General features: G+C 36.2%; 2 protein-coding genes across 5 annotated transcripts in view; one reads left to right on the top strand and one right to left on the bottom strand.

The window, feature by feature from the left end:
- The first annotated feature begins 4,664 nt into the window (after positions 1-4,664).
- Positions 4,665-7,082, top strand: Hmgb2 (high mobility group box 2). Of its 2 annotated transcripts, none has more exons than XM_047550580.1 (5): positions 4,665-4,817; positions 5,363-5,531; positions 5,771-5,916; positions 5,996-6,170; positions 6,744-7,082. In XM_047550580.1, exons 2-5 carry the CDS (start codon positions 5,382-5,384, stop codon positions 6,903-6,905), a joined length of 633 nt encoding a protein of 210 aa, XP_047406536.1. In that variant the 5' UTR covers positions 4,665-4,817; positions 5,363-5,381; the 3' UTR covers positions 6,906-7,082. The 2 variants fall into 2 exon arrangements, with proteins under 2 accessions (XP_047406536.1, XP_047406538.1); XM_047550582.1 differs by having other exon boundaries at positions 4,674-4,817; positions 5,367-5,531.
- A 7,131-nt stretch (positions 7,083-14,213) lies between these two features.
- The window catches only part of Galnt7 (polypeptide N-acetylgalactosaminyltransferase 7), a 125,035-nt gene continuing 117,515 nt past the window's right edge, over positions 14,214-21,733 (bottom strand). For all 3 annotated transcript variants that reach the window (XM_047548444.1, XM_047548447.1, XM_047548446.1), the window contains 3 exons: positions 21,415-21,513; positions 20,484-20,612; positions 14,214-16,656 (listed from right to left, as the gene is read on the bottom strand). In XM_047548444.1, coding sequence (XP_047404400.1) covers positions 16,519-16,656; positions 20,484-20,612; positions 21,415-21,513 — 366 coding nt within the window. In that variant the 3' untranslated portion in view covers positions 14,214-16,518. The remainder of the gene's footprint in view (positions 16,657-20,483; positions 20,613-21,414; positions 21,514-21,733) is intronic.

Here is a 21,733-nt window from a genome sequence, read left to right as displayed (position 1 = left end):
ATGTACATACTATCCTCTATTAGTACTTTCTAATCTGGTTTGATGAACACAGATTATGAAAGTCTAAAATTTTTAGGAAAACTTATCAAATAAATGATAGGCATTTCAATAACTAGCATGTAATTTTTATACAATTCTGAAAGACTGACACTATTGTAGATAAATTCAAGTTTTTCAATAGAATAGCTGTTTTTCAATAGAATAGTTGTAGGTATAGGATAGGGGTGTACTCTGGAAATAGCTTTGCTCCTCATAATTAGTTTATTGCTAACAGCAAACGTTTTACAATTCACGTGAGGCTGAATTCAGTTTGGCAAATAAAGTGATATAATGATACCATCTGGGGGGAAAAGTTATCAAGATGATTTTAATGAAAGGATAAGATGAAATATTATGTGATCTAGCTGGTCAACTACATTTATTATGTTTGGACAGCTATCAATTCTTATTCCATCAACCACTGTTTTAGAATAACTATAGTTAAAACTAATCAGTATTCTTATAGATACATGTTATTTCTATTTTTAAATTTAATTATAATCACTGGATTGCATAACTGCAGAAGTTAAAAAATACTTATTTGCTTACTTTATGATCACATACTGCCAAAATAACTGAATCATACAATTTATCACTTGATGCCTTAGAGATTATCTCCTGAAGCTCAATTTAGTTTGTCAAAGGCCTAGAAATGCCAAGTGAACTGTTCTAAATCACAAGTCAATGCTGACTTTTTATTTTTTTATGAAGAACATAAACATTTTACTTTAGAAATGTTTTTTTTTTAGAAATGTGTACTGCCTTAATAAATATAGGGTATTAGTTTTAAAATACATAAATTAATGTGTTCTTGGAAAAAATGGCTTTCAAGCTACTTTAGAAATACCACTTTATTTCCCCATTTAGAACTGTCATAAGACTAGAAAGAGTAAAAAAGACCTTTAGTATTACTCCTTATGGGACATTTCAGTTTTCTGATAAAGTTGTACTAGTATGCCAAATAAGTCATAGTATGGTGAATCAGGCCTTGATTTTTTTTGGTGGTGCTGGGGATCAAACCCATGGCATGGCCAGGGCCTCATGCTTGCTAGGCAAGCACTCTACCACTGAGCCACATCCCCAGCCCAGGCCTTGACTTTTTTGTGTGTATATTTAATTCATCTTTTCAGAATTACATGTAGGACTAAGTTTTTTTTTTTTTTTGGTGCTACCAGATACTGTATTTTTAAAAATATATATATATTTAAAAAATATATATATTTTTAGTTGTCAATGGGCCTTTATTTTATTTATTTATATGTGGTGCTGAGGATTGAACCCAGTGCCTCACATGTGCTAGGCAAGTGTTCTACCACTGAGCTACAACCCCAGTCCAACACCAAAAATGGTAGTGTTCTATAATCAACGACTATCAAGATCTTAGTTAAACCTATTTACACTGTACTATGCTTCTCAATATTACTACTTCTAAGTCAGGAAGTATAGCATGAAAGTGAAATCTTGGCAGCAATGGTAAAAGTGAATTGAAAATAGCAATGTTTTTCTTTTCTCTGCTGTGATAAAGAATGGAAATTGGTATCAGCGGATCGGGTTCCTTCTGAGAGCAGTAAGGGAAGGAGAATCTGGTACAGGCCTCTAGATTTGACTTGTACATGCCATTTTCTTTTTGTCTTTTCAAATTGTCTTACCTCTATACCAGTCTCTGTGTCCAAATTTCTCTTTTTGATAAGGATATCAGTCATACTGGATTGGAGGCTCATCCTACTCCTGTATGACCTTGTCTTTTAACTAATAGCACCTGTAATGACCCTATTCCCAATTAAGATGATCTTCCGAGGTATTGGGTGCTACAACATCAACATATGAAGTTTGAGAGAGGGGCACAATTCAACCCATAACACTTAAGTGAGCCTATCATCTATGTCAGCTTGCCCTATGGTCCTTTGTCTCTTCTAGGAATAAAGATTAAGAAGTGATTAAAAAAAACTCTGAAAAATAGCACCTCAAATCCAACCAATTGCTAGTATAATTGAAAGGAAGGAGGTCTTAGAATCATGATTCTTAAAAAATAGAAGTGTATTAGAATGAAAAGTAGAATTTAGTTAATAGCTCTGATTTGGGATGTTGAATAAATTCACTATTTGCATTATAGTGACATAAAAAGTTGGTGAAATCAATTTATTATATTATGAGCAATGCAGAATTCTCCAAGTGAAGTAAAACTTTAGTGAATATCAAAATGTTGTTAGTGAGAGATTATGCATGTAAATAAGTGACTAACATCTACTACCATTCCTATTGGGCTACAACTTTATTTTATTTGGTAATGGGGATTGAACTCAGGAGCTTTCTACCACTGAACTATAAGTACTTTTAAAACAATTTTTAGACAGGGTCTCACTGAATTGCCCAGGGTGGCCTCCAACTTTCAACTCTCCTGCCTTAGCCTCCTGAGTAACTGGATGTGTGTCACTGAGCCCAGTGTATTTTGACTTTAGAGTTAGAGAAAAGAAAGAACATAGTGAATTGATTTTTAATGTATGAACGTGAGCTCACTTTTACCAAGCTGTAAACACTACCATCTAAGATGGAAATCTAATTATTTCACTCTCTCCCTCACAATTTTTAGTGGTTCCTTTGACTATAGGAAAAAGACTAAATTTCTTTGTAAACTGCCAGTCCAACACCATCCTTGTAATTGATACCCAAATAAGCCAGGCTCTTTTAAAGGCTTTTCTGTTTATTTTGCCCCCTCTGCTTAATATTCCCATTCCAAATCTAATCAAATGATACTTTCATAGAAAGCTTTCCCTACTTCCCCATGGTGTTAGGTGATTATTTTATGCTCTCTTCATTGAACAATTTCAAATAATTATTATGTTGAACTGCTTTTTCCTATTTTTGTCTCCCTCTACACTATAAATAATCTGATGGCAAAGGCCATGACATTTCATCTTTATATTTCTACTGCTAAGTTCAATGCTTCAAATATTCAATAAACAGTTCTTGAGTAAATGTCCAATTTTTATATAAGCTATAATATAATTTTATATAATATATATAATTTTTATATGCTATAGTTGCAATAGTCATTTTGTAGGTATATAAGATTCTGCAGGCACAAAAATGTTATAAATTAAGGATTATGACTAATAAAATTCTCGTACCCTTAAAACAAGAAAATTCATCTTTTTGAAAAACTTCGAGTTTGTTTTTTTTTTTTTAATTGTGGTAAAACATACATAAAAGTTACCATTTTAACTGGCATGAACTACATTCACAATGTTGAGCAACCACTATCCCGTCACAAGGGACATACACTTTTAAAAAAATCTAGTTTTTATTAGTAAATCTGGGTAAAGAATTGCTGGTTCTGAGGTATCATTGAGTATGATTGCCATAGAACAAACCAAATAGGACCATTCAGTTAAACAAATGCAAGCAAGCTCACTGTAAAAACAAGAAAATATGAAAAACCCGTTGAAACCGTCAGTGCAATATATAATAGACCAGAAGTTCTGGGAGAAAAAAATCCTTCAAAACTGGACATAACACAGTCTTACTGAAAGTGTCCAAGTCCTACCTTAGGAAGGGCGGCTTGTGAGGCTGACAAGCAGCAAGGTAGGTAGCTTTGCAGGAGTCTAAAGTGCTGCTGTACCTAATTTGACGATACAATACATGCAATCGGGGGCGGGGCATCCACTGTTTTATTAGATTTTCAATTTTCAAAAACTATCACCTTAGAAGGCTGTCAGTGAGCAAGGTGAGGAGACCGCCTGGGATCCGAGCCCTGCGCGCCGCCTTGGGGGCGGGGCACGCGAGCGTCCGCCGCCCCCGCTTCGGGAGCGGCAGGGCGCCCCTGTTTACCTCCCAGTGTTTGACACCTGAGACAAAGAGGGAAGGAAGGGCGGAACCTCCCGAGAGAAACTCCCTTGGCGGGAAGCGCCTCAGTCGTTTTTTTAACACTCCACCCACGAGAGGCGGGAGCAACTGCCCTCCCGCGCCCCTCACACCCTCTCCGAGGGTCCTCGCCTAGTTTTTTGCGGGTTCTACCCAGCTTCGACGACAAGCCGAGGGGCTGGGCAATCGGTCCGCGGGTCAAACTCTTCAGTCTCTCCCACTTAGTATTGTTTGAATAGTGCTGGGGAGACTGCGGGGCCGCAAGGGACTAGAACTCTGAAGAGACCACGCTGCAGGGTCGCGCTGGGGCGTAGGAGAGACAGGACCAAAACTGCTTGGAAAAGGGATAGGACAGGCTTCCGCCTTTACCTTAGCGCCAGCAAGCCCAGACGCCGCCGCCAAGCTCTGGAGATCAACCCCCAGGCTCCTGCCCTACTACTTTTAAATCTGGCGGGGCTTTTCCTCTCGGGCCAACCACTCCCCCCATTTGCAGTCCTGGCCAATCAGTGTCAGGCCCGCCATTTTTCAAACCCTTTTCCTGCCTCCAATCAGAATCGAGCAGTACATTCCTCTCCTGACCGGTTCTAACGGGTCTGGGAGTTAACGACCTGGGCGACCCACCGAACCTGCTAGGCTGGGGATAGTGGGACGGGCCTAGAGAGACACTGACCAATAGGGAGCTGTATCGAGGAGGAGGCGGAGACTCCCTGCGTTTGAATAATCGTAAGAACCAATCAGAGGAGTGGGGGTGTGGTCTGTGGCGGGACTCGTCAAGTTGCCGTGGCGCGGAGAACTCTGCAAAACAAGAGGCTGAGGATTGCGTTAGCGATAAACCAGTTCACGCCGGAGCCCAGGGAAGGAAGCTTCTCTGTCGGATCCGGCCGCTCTGCGGGACTCTGAGGAAAAACTCCCACCAGGCAAGAATCCCCTTCTACCCGCTGGGTTTCGTGGGCCTGCCCTTCCCCCTTCCCTCAGAGCCCTCTCTCGGGTCTCGGCGCTGTGACTCCTGGGGTCCAACCTGGCGAGCGGAATTTGGGGTGCTGACTGGTGAGGGCTGGGGCTGCCAAGGGCGGGCTGGGTGTCGGGGAAGGCGGGAGGCTCCCCCGGGCTCGGTTCCAGTAGTTTTTTGAATGTCGGTCGCGAGGCGACTAGCCTGCGCGAGGCTCGCGACGTGGAAGCCGGGGACATTTCTGTCAGGAAAGGGTTTCGAGGGCGCTCGCGGCGTCCCGGGCCGCGGTGAGGGGCGGGCCGCGGCGGCGGAGTCGGCCGAGCCGAGAAACTTGCTGACCCGGCGTAAGGAGTAATCGGCCGCGGCTGTGGCGGCGGGCGGAGGCGGGGGAGCCGGGCGCGGCGGCCGCCCGCGAGGAGGGGGGCGCGGGCGCGGGCCGGGTTTGGGCGGGAAGCTGCGCCCCGCCAGCGCCGCTGCGGGCTCCGCGCCCACCGCCGGCTTTCTCCCCGCCAGGTAGAGTGCGGCTGCCACCATGGGTAAAGGAGACCCCAACAAGCCGAGGGGCAAAATGTCCTCGTACGCCTTCTTCGTGCAGACCTGCCGGGAAGAGCACAAGAAGAAACACCCGGACTCCTCCGTCAACTTCGCCGAATTCTCCAAGAAATGCTCGGAGAGATGGAAGGTGAGAGGGATTCAGAGCTAAGGTTTTTCAGGTGTGTTTTTGGCAGGCAGGTAATTTGGGAGTTTGGACTTTCCAGCCTTGATGACTCTGGCGTTTTAGGCAGACCACTTCAGGATTTTACTGAGGCCACCAAGCACAGAGTTGTTAACCAGGAAATGTGATCCTTAAAGATCTTCATCTTTTGGGGATGGCTATAGCTTACAGTTTTGCTGTGTTTTTAATCCTCCTTTTATGCATAGACCATGTCTGCAAAGGAAAAGTCGAAGTTTGAAGATATGGCAAAAAGTGACAAAGCTCGCTATGACAGGGAGATGAAAAATTACGTTCCTCCCAAAGGTGATAAGAAAGGAAAGAAGAAAGATCCCAATGCTCCTAAGAGACCACCGTAAGTTTATTTTAAAATCAACCAAACTGCCCCTTGGATTTTTTACTTTTGCTTTATTAACTCTGTTGCTTCCTTTCAGATCTGCCTTCTTCCTGTTTTGCTCTGAACATCGCCCAAAGATCAAAAGTGAACACCCAGGCCTGTCCATTGGGGATACTGCAAAAAAACTGGGTGAAATGTGGTCTGAGCAGTCAGCCAAAGATAAACAGCCATATGAACAGAAAGCAGCTAAGCTAAAGGAGAAGTATGAAAAGGTAAACTGTTGACTTACTCTTAAAACTGAGGTTAAAATGAGGTAGATATTTTTTAAAAAGCATGTTAGATATGAACCGTAGAAAGTTGGGAAATTTAGGCAATCTTATATTAATGGTTGTCTTACTTTATGAAAAGGCCTAAGGGAACTTGTCCACTTAAGCAACACAAGCTCATTGAGGCCTTCTTTCCTTTGACTGAAGCCAGTGTTTGTAGCACTGAAATTCCTACGTATGTTCTCCTTTGTAGTTATATAAATCTGTTTTAAAAAGTTGGAGAGCCAAATAGTTTATGTAGATGTATTCAAAATGTGAAGTTGGTGGGGAAATGCGTGATGTAAGTGAATATTGGTAGTGAAAGCACTGCTGACCAACTCCCATCAGTTTTACATCATCTAGCTTTCTAAAGCCTAGAGGAAACAAATGTTTCCCCAAACTGAGGTAGACTCTGAATACCTGTTTAGACAGCTATTAGGGTTATTGGTCAATGTTTTAGATTTTTTTTACAACGAAGTGGTTTCTTAGAGTTGAGTAATGACACCGGATGTTGATTGTATTATTTTGACAATATTTCAGGATATTGCTGCATACCGTGCTAAGGGCAAAAGTGAAGCAGGAAAGAAGGGTCCTGGCAGGCCAACAGGCTCAAAGAAGAAGAGTGAACCAGAAGATGAAGAGGAAGAAGAGGAGGAAGAGGAGGATGAAGATGATGAGGAAGAGGAGGAGGATGAAGAATAAATGGCTGTCCTGTAATGATGTGTGTGGAGTGTGTGTGCGTGCTCAGGCAACTGTTTTGCTAAGAATGTGAATTCAAGTGCAGCTCAACATTAGCTTCAGTATAAAAACTGTACAGATTTTTGTATAGTTGATAAGATTCTTTGTAGAGAAAATACTTTTTTAAAAATGCAGATTGTAGCTTTTGAAGGGCTACTACATACAGTTAGATTTTAAAGCTTCTGATGTTGAATGTTCCTAATATTTAATGGTTTCTTTAATTTCTTGTGTATGGTAGCACAGCAAACTGGTAGGTATTAGTATCAGTAGTAAATTTTGGGTTTTTTAGGATGTTGCATTTTGTGTTTTTTTTTTAAAAAAATTTGTAATAAAATTATGTATATTATTTCTATTGTCTTTGTCTTAATATGCTAAATTAGTTTTCCCTTCAAGACTGGGGCCATGCCAACTTTTAAAAAATTTCTGACCAATGGTTCTTAGATAACAGCTGAGTTAGTAAAATGTTTTAACCTTTGAAACTCGGATCTGGAATTTAATACACTTTATGAAGTTTATGTACTTTCAACAAAAGGTTACACTTTGTGCTTGACAGTTACATTCATTTGTTAGATAACTTGCCCATCCCTGCCCTGACCTTAGGAAATTTTATGTGAGGAAGAGCAGCTAGAATGGTGAATCCTAAAATGTACACATTTGATTAAAAAAAAATTAGTAAAAGCTAAAATTTTCTATTGATAGTTAAACAAGTTCAACGAAGAATACCAGAGTAGATTTTGAATTATATCTAAAATCTCAGGTCTTAAGTTTACAATTCTGGGTAACTAGCCTAAGTATTTAAGAGGGTTGTGATATTCCCTAATATAAATTTCACTAGGATTTGTATTTACAAGGGGAGGCATTTATTTTAGGAATGCTGATTTGAGGAAGTAGCAGTTACTTGTAAATTAAGATAACAATTAGGTTTTTAGAGTTGATCATCTGTAGACTAAATGTTTTGAGACAGTCTCATTAAGTCTTTAGGGTCTTGCTAAATTGCTGAGGTTGGTCTTGAATTTATAATCCCATCCCGTCTTAGTCGTGTGAGAGACTGGGATTATAATGTGCACTACCTCACCTGGCAGGACTTTCACTGATCATAAGATGAAAAAATTAGTTTTCAGGTCTTAGGTGACTTAAAATATTTGGGGTAATATATTAGATGCATACCCTGGTGTAGGGCTTCTGAGTTCCCTAGCTCTACCAAATGCTAGAAATAGGAACTTTGAACCTATTTCTTCCCATTTGTAATATGGGGTAAATACCTACTTGGCAATGTTTTAATGATGAAATGAAAATCTTATGAAGTACTTAAAAATAGCACCTAATGCATAGACAATATTAAATGTTAAATGGAAGTTGTTGAAATAGAGAAACTTTAATAGTCTACAAATAGACCCAAAAAGCACCCCTATTGGGTCTCTTGTCACCTGTCTTTGGGAGACTGACATTCTGTTGTCTGTAGTTAAGACCACCCATTTTATTCAGGAGCCAGTCAGGATTGAAATGGGTCCTGCCTAGCTCATGTTTGAAATAAAGTTTCATATCCGAGAGACTAAAACCAGCAAGTTCTCAATAATTGGGACTAGGTGACTTAAATGGATATGAAAGCACAGAAATGAGGGTAAGAATTTAAGATTCTCTTCTAGACTAGCCACTAATTGGAGGTATGTTTATAAAAATAGGTCATATCTAAATGGTACAAAATCTAAAAGGATATGTAGAGGATAGTTTTTCCTTGAGTCCCAGCTATGCTGTCCTAGACTATTACTCTGATAATCCCAGTCACGCAATAATTTATCCAAGAAAGGTTTAACCATAAATAGCGGTGTATATATACATAAATAATGCATATATCTAAATATGTAGTTATTAGTTTGACAGCTGGCACATTAACTATAGTATGCAACTGAATAAATAATCAGTTCCTTAAAGATTTTTTTTTTCTTTAAGAACAATGCTGCTATGACTATCCTTGTGATTTCACACATGAAAGAAGTCCTATAAGGAGTAGCTGGGTCAAAGGGGATGCATATTTTAAAATTTGCTAATTATATATATATAAAAACATAGTTAGCATCTGGCAGAAACTACTCTTGTGTTTGTTAACTTGCTGAAGCCTGCTAAAATTGCTCTCAATAGAAGGTGTGCTATATATACTCGGTTGTACATGTTTTACAGTGCCTGGTTTCCTCAACATAATTATTCTCAAACTTTTTAGTTTGAGATATATAAAAGTAAATGCGATATATAAAAGAAAAGGATCCTTTATGACATGTAAATATTTCTTTGACTTTTGGTGCTTTTTTTCTTGCAGAGATTTCTTATTTCTCTGTAGTCTGATATTTCAGTTCTTTCCTACGCAGATTATAAAAAATATAGTTTGGTTTCTTTTTAAGAATTTAAACATTTGGTCTGCCTGAAGTTAGTGCAAGGACTGAGACAAAGGCTCAGATTTATTTCTTCCCTAATGTCAGCTACTAGCTTTGGTCTTTTTATTTATAATAGTAGGACACTGGGCTAGAAGACCCTACAGTCCTTTACAGTATCGAACCCAGGGCCTCATCCATGCCAGGCAAGTGCTCTATCACTTAGCCACAACTCCAGTGCATGTTCTGAGATTTTTTTTTTTTTTTTTTTTTTTTTTTTTGCGGTGCTGGGGATCGAACCCAGGGCCTTGTGCATGCAAGGCAAGCACTCTACCAACTGAGCTATCTCCCCAGCCCTGTTCTGAGATTCTTGATAGTCAATGGGGACAGGAAAAATAACCATGGAAAAATGTTCTTTTGGAGAGTTTTTCTCAGCATCAAATAAAAATTCCTATCACAGGGTTCTGGGGATATCAAGTACAAGATTTATGTCTTTAACTCCACCATGAAATTTGTGAATTTACAAGTTGTTTAAACATACAATTATATAAACATACAATTTACTGTATATTTAATTTTAGTCACTTGATATTTATAAAGGGTGCTTAATGTAGTCCTTTAGGAATTGCCTTTTTCACTTAACACAATATTACGAAGACTGTTTATATATTCGTTCATGTTCATCACTGTAATGTTTCCATTTCCATCTTACCATAATTCATTCATTCTCTCAATGGGTATTCAGGTTATTGATTTTTTTGTTTATTTTCACTTTTACAAATGGTAGTGCTATAAATATTCCTGTACAGGTCAGCTAATACACAAAAGGACTCACCTTCACTAATTTCCCTGAGAAGTTCCAGCTGCTTTAACAACCCCAAACTCCTACTTTGCCTCTTCAACTCGGCAAAATCAACACTCTTGAGCTCCATTATCCATCTGTTACACAATGGTGGAGAAAGTTCTCCCAGGTCAATAGACATAGTGAACCTGGGTTTCACCTTGTGTATTTCCCTTTTTTAAAATACAGTTTATCTGTTAACCAATTCCTAAAAACAGTTGCCACCATATATTTTGTCCAGTTTTAGAGTTATTTAGAATGCCCAGGGTAAGCCCAATACTAATTACTATGTCACAACCATCTATTATTTAGTTTTGAGCCCACTGTGGTAGTGCACACTTGTAATCCTAAAGGCTGAGGCAGAGAATCATGAGTTCAAGGCCAGCCTCAGCAACTTAGTGAAACCCTGCCTTAAAACCAAAAAATTAGTTTGAGTTTTGAGCATTTAATCTTTTTTTTTAATTTATTTTTATTGTAAACAATAAATACATACATGTTGTTTCTCTGTACATGGAGTAAAGGCATACCATTTGTGTAATCATACATTTACATAGGGTAATATTGTTTGATTCATTTTGTTATCACAAATATTTTAAACAGACATAAAAATCCCTACTGATTTAGCACATCTTCTGCAAACTTTAGTCCTTTTGAATATCCAAAAAAAACAATACATTCAGAAGACATTAAAAAATTTTATGCAAACTGGTTTTTCTCCATGAACTTGATTCCTGATTAAAATTTACACTGTCACTGACAGACCACCACCCCATTCTATCCTTAAGGGTCAATTTGCATATAGATAAATATAAAAATCCTATTAAGAAAGAACCATTACTTCATCATAGAAAAATAGTATCTAGAGAATAAGTAGTGCTTATTCTACCCTTTTCGGATATAACCTGAAAGTATCTATATCCTATAATCAAAAAAAAAAAGTAAAAAGAGCCAGAAGGACCAAACCTCTGCTACTTAACAGCTGGTATGTTCCCTGAATATAAATATACTTACCCTCTCTGAGCATCAATTTTCTCAACTGAAAAAATAAATACCTATCTTATAGGAATGCTCTGAGGATTAAAATAGACCATCGAATGCATCCTTTCGTGTTCTTAGAATATAGAAGTCACTCAATAAAAGGTAGTGATTACTTCTGAGAGAATCATTTTATAAATCCTTTTTTTCAATCCCTGACTCTTCAAATGAAGTCTTTTTTTTTTTTTTTTCAACCTAGATGCCCTTCAGTTGATGAATGGATAAAGAAACTGTGGCATATATATATACAATGGAATATTACTCCGCAATGAAGAATGATAAAATTATGGCATTTACAGGCAAATGGATGAAATTGGAGAATATCATGCTAAATGAGATAAGCCAATCTCAAAAAACTAAAGGAGGAATGATCTCGCTGATAAGTGGATGAGGACATATAATGGGGGGTGGGAGGGGTTAGCATTAGGTTTAGGGTTAGGTTTAGGGTTAGGGATAAGGAGAGCGGTAAGAATGAAGGAAAGAAGGACTGTATAGAGGGGAAAGAGGAGTGGGAGGGGTGGGGGGGAAGGAAAAAAAATAATCAAACATCATTGCCCTATGTAAACGTATGATTACACAAATGGTATGCCTTGACTCTATGTACAAATAGAGAAACAACATGTATCCCATTTGTATACAATAATAAAAAAAAATCAATTAAAAAAAAAAAAGCATTTAATCTTTAATTCAGTTGGAGTCTGTAAACCCTGGGATGCTTAGCCACTGAGCTACATTCTCAGACCTTTTAAAAGATTATTATTTTAAGGCAGTGTCTTACTAAGTTGCTGAGGCTGGCTTTGAATTTACCAACCTCCTGCCTCAGCCTCCAGAGTCACTGGGATTACTTGTGAGCACTGCTGATCCTATCTTATATATTCATATTAAAATTCCAAGTGAAAATTCATTGAAAGAATTTAAAGGCCCACCTTCTTCAAGATGGCACTCAGTTCTATCTAAGGGTTGAATTGGACCACTGAAAACTACTTTCAGCTTATAATGTGAATGACATGAGGGTGACATCTTCCAATTTCTTTTGGAAACCATCTTACCTCCAGTTTCTTTAACTTTTGAGTTTCATTTTTTCACTTGTAAAGTAGGGTAATGATAAATGACATGATATGTGAAACATGCATATACACATAGCCTTTCTAGAGGTCTGTAGTGCAACCATCTTATTCTTCTGATTAAAGACAGATTTTAAGACTTTGAAACCAGATAATAATAGTTAACATTTATATTACCTTGACTTTGTGCCAGGAACTTTATATAAACACTTTATATATGTTAACTCATTTAATACTAATAACAACCCTATAAAATAGGCACTATTATTTCCCTCATTTTACTAACAAGCAAACTGTTAGAACAGAGGTTAAATAACTCAACCCAGGGTCACACAGGTAATTTGTAGTGGAATAGGAATTACAAATAGTCAAACTTTGAGTCCACCCTATTATACTACATTATACTACCATTCAGATGAGTGGACTATAACGTAATTATTCCATTGTAAAAATTAAGGAGTCCTCTGTTATACTTTTGTTCAGATGTATTGACCCAGGCCTAATTCACTCAGAAGTAGAAATCTACCAACCTCAATTATGGGCATTTCAAAATCTTACAAATGAGAGTTGCAGAGCAATTATTGAAACTAATTTAGAAACAGCCCTTTATTTATTCTCTAATTGTAGGGATGATGGTCCTCAAAACCCAAACTTTTGTCTATTTTCACATCAGATTTATTCTAATGAATAAATATTTTCTTAGTGCTCAATATTTTTAAAAAAGTGCTTTCACATGGACTAATTTTTATGTACCTAAACTACTGGTCTATCAGATATCTGGTTCTGGTCAGGCCCCTGTCATGTTTTCCATTGAATTATAGGTGGATTCTCTTCCAATTATATTTTGCCTGGAAATGAAATACATTCCAAGATTCCTGTGAGAGACTATCTTACAAAATATGTGGGTCCCCATTTATTCCAGTCTAGTGCTGTCACTTTTCAAATTTCCTAGCCTATCACTATAGCAGCTAAGAACTGAAAAACATGACAACAGACAAATGAGTTGGAAGGTCCCAAGTCAACAAAGCTACTTACTTGAATCTGTTAGCAGCCATATCTTCTCTTGGGATGGTGTGTTTTGCAACTTATGGTCCTATGGATTTTTCTAATTTCATTCAGTATGCTTCCCTTCTTTTTGCTTTTCTCTACTCACTTGATCTGTTGGGTTGTAAAGAATTTTGATTTAAAGACACTTTCAACAGGCAATTATAAAGTAGAATACATTGCCAAGAAAGATATAGGTTACTGGGATTATATTCTATAATTGTTATAGGTGACTTAAAAAATCGCTATGCACAGGCAAACAAAAGAATTGTAAAAAGAAACCTTTATATATATATATATATACACACATATATATATAATATATATTTTAAATGGACAGAATACCTTTATTTTATTCATTTATTTATATGCGGTGCTGAGAATCGAACCCAGTGCCTCACACATGCTAGGCAAGCGCTCTACCCCTGAGCCACAACCTCAGCCCCAAGAAACCTTTATATTTGCAACATTTGAGTGATTATAAAAATCAGTGATATGTAAAGCTTTAAAAAAATTATGCTTCCTTCCTATGGACAGATAAGCTCTGATTTTTTTTTTTTTTTAATTGAACTCAGGGTCACTCCACCACTGAACCATATCACCAGCCCTATTTTGTATTTTATTTAGAGACAGGGTCTCACTGACTTGCTTAGTGCCTATCTTTTGCTGAGGCTGGCTTTGAACTTGAGATCCTCCTGCCTCAGACTCCTGAGCTGCTGGGATTACAGGTGTGTCCACCACACCTGGCAGCTCTGAGTATTCTAAGCATGTGCAACAGAATTCTAACCCAACACTCGGGCACACAGTCAATTAGTAACTGTGGTTTATAATATTTTACCTATAAACAGTATATCTTGTAAATAAAACTAATTCTTTAAAATGTGTAGATTTAGAAATGATTACAAGTACTGGAAAGACCATGGATTAAAATACAATATTTTATTTTTTTCTCACCTAAAAAACAAGCAACCCAGAATTAAGATATACATAAACTTCTCAAATTTACCCTAATAAAATTCTGAATATTTGTACAATTTCTACAGAAACATACAGTGTATCAAAATCTGCATAAATCAAATTTATAAAATGTGTAGAAATGCATAGTGATATTATCAACTTACAAAGCAAGGATATGGGAATTATTTCCAGAGTAGCCTACAGTAGAAAATAGTCATTATGGCAGCAGCTTCTGATGTTTTTCATGTTTGGTAAGTTTTCTGATTTCAATATATAGAATCATGTTCATAGAGTATCTTCTTTTAATGAATTGCACAAAAAAACATTTAATTTTACCCATAAAATTACATGCACAGTTCATGTGCCACCTTTCTTAGGCCTATGCATAGATAACAAGATTATAAACTATTCAACATGGAAAATGGGGCTTATTTGCCAACACAAAAGTAATTAAAGTACCAATTCAATTCTCTTTGTTTCTTTTTCATAGTTGATTTATTTTGCAATTATATAAGCATATAAATGTATTTCTTTTTTTTAAATATCCCTAGAAATGGATGAACATTAAAATGGTTGATCACAGATCAGTAGCAAAATACAAACTGACAACTCAAAATTTTAAGTAAAACTCTGTTTAGGATGTTTAACTTTTACTCTCCAAATTTAAAAACTAAGCTTGGATGAAACAAATATGTAGGTTTTTCTTTTAAACAAATGTAGGATTTCTTTTCTTTTTTAGGCTTTAAAAACATTTCCCTCTGGTAGTAGTTTTTAAATTCCTTTCACTGTAACGATACCATGATTACAGATCAAAAATGCTTAATTTACTTGCCATTTTCTACCTTATCACATTTTTTAAGTACTCAACTTAGGCATTTTAATCTTTTGGGTAATAAAAGACTTTATTTAGACACCAAAATTGAATTGATTATTTGTAGTATTTGGTTCTCCTATAGTAGGTACTATCCTAATAAATGTTTAAACCTAAACAAATCTTTTCACTGGAAAAATGCTAATAAAAATACACTTCCTAAAAAGAAATTAAGAAACACTAGAGAACTAATACCCAATCCAACAAAAAGTAGTTCACAATTGTTAATGAATGGTATTCTTAGTAATTTAATTTAAAATATATGTAGGGAATTTCACTTGGATGAAGATAAATGAAACGTCAATTCACTCTTGGTTTCATAGGTTATACAACTTAGGATGTAATGCACAGGAGTTTTATAAGGCTTAATCTAAAAAAGGGCTTAGCAATTCTTACCTCAGTCAGAATGAACCTTTGATGTGTTCATAGTGGTGTTATGTTGTTTTGGGTATCCCCTGCCCTGCCCCAATTTCAAAACTGAGAATTATTTATAGCTTTCTATATCAGCAGGTACTGAGGAAAAGTAAATCCTAAATGTAGGAGTACCATTTTTCTCTAGTTGGAAGACCCCTTTGCTACCCTAGGAGTTGGCAGGGACTGATGGTACTGAGAATGCCAGCAGGTGAGGGAGTTAATGCCACACAATCTTCAAACCCCGTGTACTAGCCTTGAGGTGTGACATATCATCATTTCTTATTCAAGCCACATAACATTCAACTTCATAGCAAATGGCAGCACACAAATTCATTTCTGAGAAGTCCAAGTATTCCTGATACAGGTGACAATTCATTCCATCATTACCATCTATAAATTTCATCAAAAGCTCTTGAAAAATATACTGAGAAATGAAAGAGGCACTAAATGTGTTGAAATTCACCTTTCAAAAAAGCAGCATGACTGTGAAGGAAGGCCACCTTGGCTAATAACCTGTGGCAGTGCTTCAAAAAGATGTAAAATTAAATAAAGACAGGAGGTTGATAATCACCAAGTTATATATGAAAGTCTGGTTACTACAACCTTTTTTTCAAGTGTTTAAAAAAAAAAAAATCAAACTGCCTTTCAGACCCCTGAGTGTAATCCCAAAGAAGACGACATGCTTTTAACTCTATTTCCACAAAACAGAGTTAAAGGCACAAATTACCAACATCATCTTAAAACGAAACAAAAAAGATGTAAACATCTACAAAGTTTAAGGTAAAAGCAGTTTTGTAAACAGTAACTGCAGATGATAATGTTATTGTAAAATCACAGTTTATCGATGTCCTTCAAACTGATCAGGAGGTTCCAGGTTTGGAGCTGTACAAAGTTAATAATAATTGTTGCAGCAGGTTTCAGGCGGTTTTCAGTCCTGTGTAAATTTACTTGTCAGTAGGTAGATTATTGGTTTCTTTTATTCTTTCTAAATACTGTGGATATTATTCATTTCCCACTTTTGAGTCATTTTACTAGAGTCACAATTAGAGATGAATACTTGATGTAGGACCTCAGAGCGATCTAAGCACTTTCCTGAAGGAATGTGAGTAAATCTGTGCAGGTTCTGGAAAACACAGTAAGGAAGGAAAAAGAAGTTTTAAATTTGGACTCTTTTGATAGCCCTGCTATTATCAGTCAATATCTGGCATTCATAAGGAAATAATTAAAGCTAACTAGAAAGCTTATATCAACTATACCAGCTTATATCAACCATACCTCAGACTTTGGATTTCTCTTGATTGTCATATTTCTAGGTCCTTTTATTGTTTGTTAAGTCATAATATATAGCAGGTACGTCAGATTCAATCCTAAATTCATTTTTTCCCTTAAGCCTACTGCTCTAGGTTCCTATCCTGGGCAATGACAATACCAGCTTTCCAGTCCTCAGGAAATACTGTACTTCCATTTGTTTGTGTTATACCAGTTATCAAGAACTGATATTTGTAATGTTTCTAGTTTATTTTTCCTTCTCATCCTTACTGACTATGCCTTAAGATTAGTTTTTGTATGTTGTAGGTTGTTTCAGTGTAGCTCAGTGTTTCTCAAAGTGTGGTCCTCAGACTACCCAAGATTGGATCTAGAAGATGAAAACTATTTTCAGAATACTAAGAACTCATTTACCTCTTCAATGTATTGACATTTACACTAATGGAATAAAAGCAATGGTGAATAAACTGTTGAAGCCTTAGCATAAATCAAGCAACGATACCCAAATGTGCCAGTAGTCATAGTCTTTCTTCACTACCACATACAGTTAAAAACCAATATTGATTTTGCTTAAGAATATCCTTGGCTAAGGGGTTAACACGTATTCATTTTATTAAATTTTGAACCTCAAGTCTACTGTTCAAAAATACTCTTTAGAGATGAAATGGGAAGGATGTATCAAGTATTTCCACACAAGAAAGTACAATGGTATTTTAAGGACAAGCATTTATATAATTGATTTGAGGGATGAACTGTCTTTTTTTTTTTTTTCATGAAATGTCACTATTACTAGAAAGGACAATTCATCAACAAACTATAATTATTCAAACTTGGGTAATGGGTAGACATTTTCTCAAAAATGAAGTGAAACTGTCATTTTAAGAAAGAAAGAAAAAAAAAAAACCCTGACAGTGTGTATTGCCATTGATAAAATTTGAGTTTGCAGGCTAAACTTGAGTTTTGGAAAACCTACATCTGTCGTCATGAAAAATTGAAAGTTTCACAAAAAGACTTTTTTGATGAAACCAGTGGTTACATTTGTGATTTTTGGATATTGTACAGTGAAATGTGTTAACACTTGAAAGATTTATGTAACTTAGTAAAAAATACTTTCTAAGTGAGCAATGCATGATGTTTAAAGTTCATATGGATAAAGGTTCAATCAAAAATAAGAGGACAAATGAATTTTAGTGTTTAAAACAGAACAAAATTTCACTGATATGATTTCAGTTTCTATATTGTCCATAACTTTTAAGAAACTATCAATTATTGAGTTGCACTGCAGTATCAAAGAAGTCACAATTTTCTGAAAAGGTTATTAAATTATCCCTCTCTTTTCAAGTTGCAAGTTTGTGTGTGTGGCTAAGATTTTCCTCATATATGCCAATTAAACAATTGTATTAGATTGAATACAGAAGCAGTATGAATTCACTGCCTTCTATAAACCAGACATGAAAGGGATTTACAAAACTCTAGACTATGATATTCTTCTATTTGTGTGTGTGTGTGTATGAGAAAAAAGTTATTTTTCATTTAAAATATGGTATTTATATTACCATGTTACAAGGTTATTAGTTTTTTACATGACTTTAAAAATTTTACAAATTTCTCAGATTTAATTGCTAATGCTGGAGATATTATTAGTGATAATCTACATTAAAAGAAAAAAAGCTGTTTGAGGGGGATTTTCAATAATTATGAAGACTGTAAAGAAAGTCCAGAGACCAGAACATTTGAGGACTGCTGATGGAGCTGACCTTGCTTCATCAGGTCACATCTCACAGAATTTTTCAGAATTATTTTCCCAAAAGTATCCGTTGTTTCCTATTACTACCTTCCTCAAATAATTCCAATCTCTCTCCAAAACTTACACAATGAAGTTCAATGTTCTTTCCTATAGTGTATAATTTAGAAATATCAAATGAAATGTGATTCTCAGAATTTCCTACATATTTCCTCTGCACATCTAGTTTTCTTATTTATCTTCCACAGGAAGCTTTTTTCTTTTGGGGGATGGACTTTGGGGATTGAACCCAGGGTACTTTACTACTGAGCCACATCCCCAGCCCTTTATATATATTTTTTTATTTTCAGAGAGGGTCTCAAAAGTTGCTTAGCCTCGTGCTAAGTAGCTGAGGCTGGCCTTGAATTTGGAACCCTACTGCCTCAGTCTTCTGAGTCTCTGGGATTACAGGTGTGCACTACTGCACCTTGCTTTCCACGGGAAGCTTTTTTTTTTTTTATAATTCACATCTGGTGCAATAATATGTCCTCTGTGAAAACTGTCATAAATCATTACTTCCATTAGCCTCTTCTTTGCATCTTTGCATTCTGGTGGCATTTTGCTTGTTTTTATTACTGCATTTTTTTCTTCTCTGCCATTATATCATAGTGTGTGGCTAGTTTTCAAACTCCCATACCCTCTACTGTATCTTGAACACCAGTGAATACTTAGCAACTTCTGATGTACAAACATTCATTTAGTGCAGTTGCCTTTAAAATGCCTAGAACACATACATTCCGGGTTTCATCCATCACTTTGTTCTTTAACAGTGTTGGGGAACGAGCCCAGGGCTATGCTCTACCACCGAGCTATACTCCCTACCCCTATCCATCACTTTCTGATGGTCATTTCTGGTCCACTAGGCTTCTTCTACTATTATACTAATATTGTTCTCACTGATCTCTACCATTTACAGCTATTCATTTTTCTTTGTGAAAATAAATGTTCTGTTCTTTATGGTTTGTTAATATTTTTCTTAACTGGTTATAAGAGTGATTTAATGAAAAGAGTAAATATGTGTCAATTACTCTTTTAACAAATACCACTTTTTGGTAATTAGCTATGAAAGATGATAACTGGGAATTATTAAGCCAGGTCAGAATATTATTAGTACACAGCAAACAAGTGCTTATGTGATAGATAGGGTATGACGACAAACATTACAGGAGTAAAGTGGAGTGTTGCCATGTACTTTCAGTTTGAAAAAGCATTCCAGATGTCTTATCTTATAATAAATTGAGTTATTTTAGTCAAATCTAGACTTTGAAAACTATCTATAAATCAGTTTAGTTATCCATAACTTATGTTTGATTCTCACCTTGCCCCAGAGCATAAACACATATAGCTGAAATACAAAAACTGGCCCAGAAGTGTCATGTGAATAAATCTGATCTTTAATGCAAGCAAACAGATACATTTATCCTGTTGTTTTTAATTAACAATAAGGAAGTAGTGAAGGGCTAAGAATATGTTTTATTTGTTTGTCTCTATCTCCACCTGCTGGACGACATGAAATACCACACATTTTTTAAGGTATTAATACATTTTACTTTAGTGAATCACTCATTCAGATTTTAAAAATCAGATTTTAATCCTAGAATAATGGTGATGATTACTTCATAGAATACTGCTTTTCCTGAGTTACTAAAATTAGCATTAGGTTTTAATGGACAAGACTGTGACCTCATTATATGACAATATTATACCAGAGAATAAAAGTGATACCTCATTATAGAACAATGATTCACCCAGTGCTCAGGAAAACCTGTTTAAATGACTAAATGAGAGGAAAATGCAAGTCAATTTGCATGCAGGTTTTAGATTTATTCATCTAAATTCCATGCTAGTTGCTACTGAAAATCAAACAGCACAGAACAATATTTTAAGAGTTGAAACAATACCTTGAAGTACTGCCATTCCTTAAATTCATTTAGATTACAGTGCAAAATCATAACTTTTGTTCCATCGGGTCCTTTTGTCAAACACTGGTCATACTGCATGAGTTGATTTGCTTCATTGATTCGGAAAAGCTATTTAGGAAAAAAAAGGAAACAAAAATTAACAGAGGCAACTTCCCTACTGATATGCACTTCACAAAAAAGAAAGGGAAGAAAGGGAGGAAAAGGGGGAGAGGGAGGGAAGCAAGGAAGGAAGGAAGAAATTAAATTTCTATAATTAAACTGAATAACTAATTTATTATTCTGTAGTTTTGTGTTAGGAACTGTTATTCCACAGGCTGGAATTATAGATATTCTGAAGTTGGTGGAGATCCCTGTTAACACTTAAACAATTATATTCTTTAGCTCTAATTACAGAATGGGTCAATAACACATATTTATTATGTAATAGCAATGTGAGAAAATGAAAAATTGGAAACAGACCTGATAATATTTTATAATCTAAATCAGACACAAGAAAAATACCCACATAAGGAAGAAAATATATTAGTAAAATATGCATTACTGTCAGTAATTCTCCAGTTTAATGGAGTGACAAATATCTACTCAGAATACATTTTAATCTCTTACATACAGATATCAATCCTAGATTCTGATTGTTATGTGAAAACCAATACTGCTGTTATTTTCCTTACTTAAATGAACATTTTAGCACTATCAATTCTTTACAGAATATTTTATTTTATCAAAACAAAATTTACTGGGCTTGGGGGTGTAGCTCTGTGGTACAGTGTTTTCCTAGTATGTATGAAACACTAGGTTTGATCCCTGGACAGAAAAAAAAAAAATCAAACTGAAAACCAAATTAAATCCTGTGATCAATAAACCCTGTATCTCTCAATGCTGACCAATGTAAATGTAAAAGGTGATGTACCTGATTTCCTCCCATCCTGTGGCAGGGTCCCAGTTCAACAAAACCTCCATTTGTTTTTCCCATGCTATCAATGCAGTAAGCAGTTTCAAAGCCTCTGATCTAGAAATACAAACAAAGGACCAAAAAGCAAGAGATGCTTTAGTGTTTTAATAAGTTCTAATATCAGAATAAAAGAGATTCATGTTAAATATTGCAATTTGCAGGGGAAATCTGGGGATGTCTATTGCCAGATTATTATGGCATCGTCAGTCTTTAAGTAGTTTTGAGCATACCAGTCATCTTTGAAATCCTGATCTTGAAGTCAACACTGGAATGAGCT

The sequence above is a fragment of the Sciurus carolinensis genome, chromosome 4 (assembly GCF_902686445.1).
Source record: "Sciurus carolinensis chromosome 4, mSciCar1.2, whole genome shotgun sequence".
NCBI lineage: Eukaryota > Metazoa > Chordata > Mammalia > Rodentia > Sciuridae > Sciurus > Sciurus carolinensis.
The sequence above is the reverse complement of the archived record's forward strand: the minus strand, read 5'-3'. Positions and strand labels throughout refer to the sequence as shown.

Bases quoted from the DNA above. Each gene is read 5' to 3' on its own strand.
- Hmgb2 (XM_047550580.1), top strand. From the start codon at position 5,382: ATGGGTAAAGGAGACCCCAACAAGCCGAGGGGCAAAATGTCCTCGTAC. The intron at 5,917-5,995 runs GTAAGTTTATTT...GCTTCCTTTCAG, and splicing joins AATGCTCCTAAGAGACCACC to ATCTGCCTTCTTCCTGTTTT. The intron at 6,171-6,743 runs GTAAACTGTTGA...ACAATATTTCAG, and splicing joins TAAAGGAGAAGTATGAAAAG to GATATTGCTGCATACCGTGC.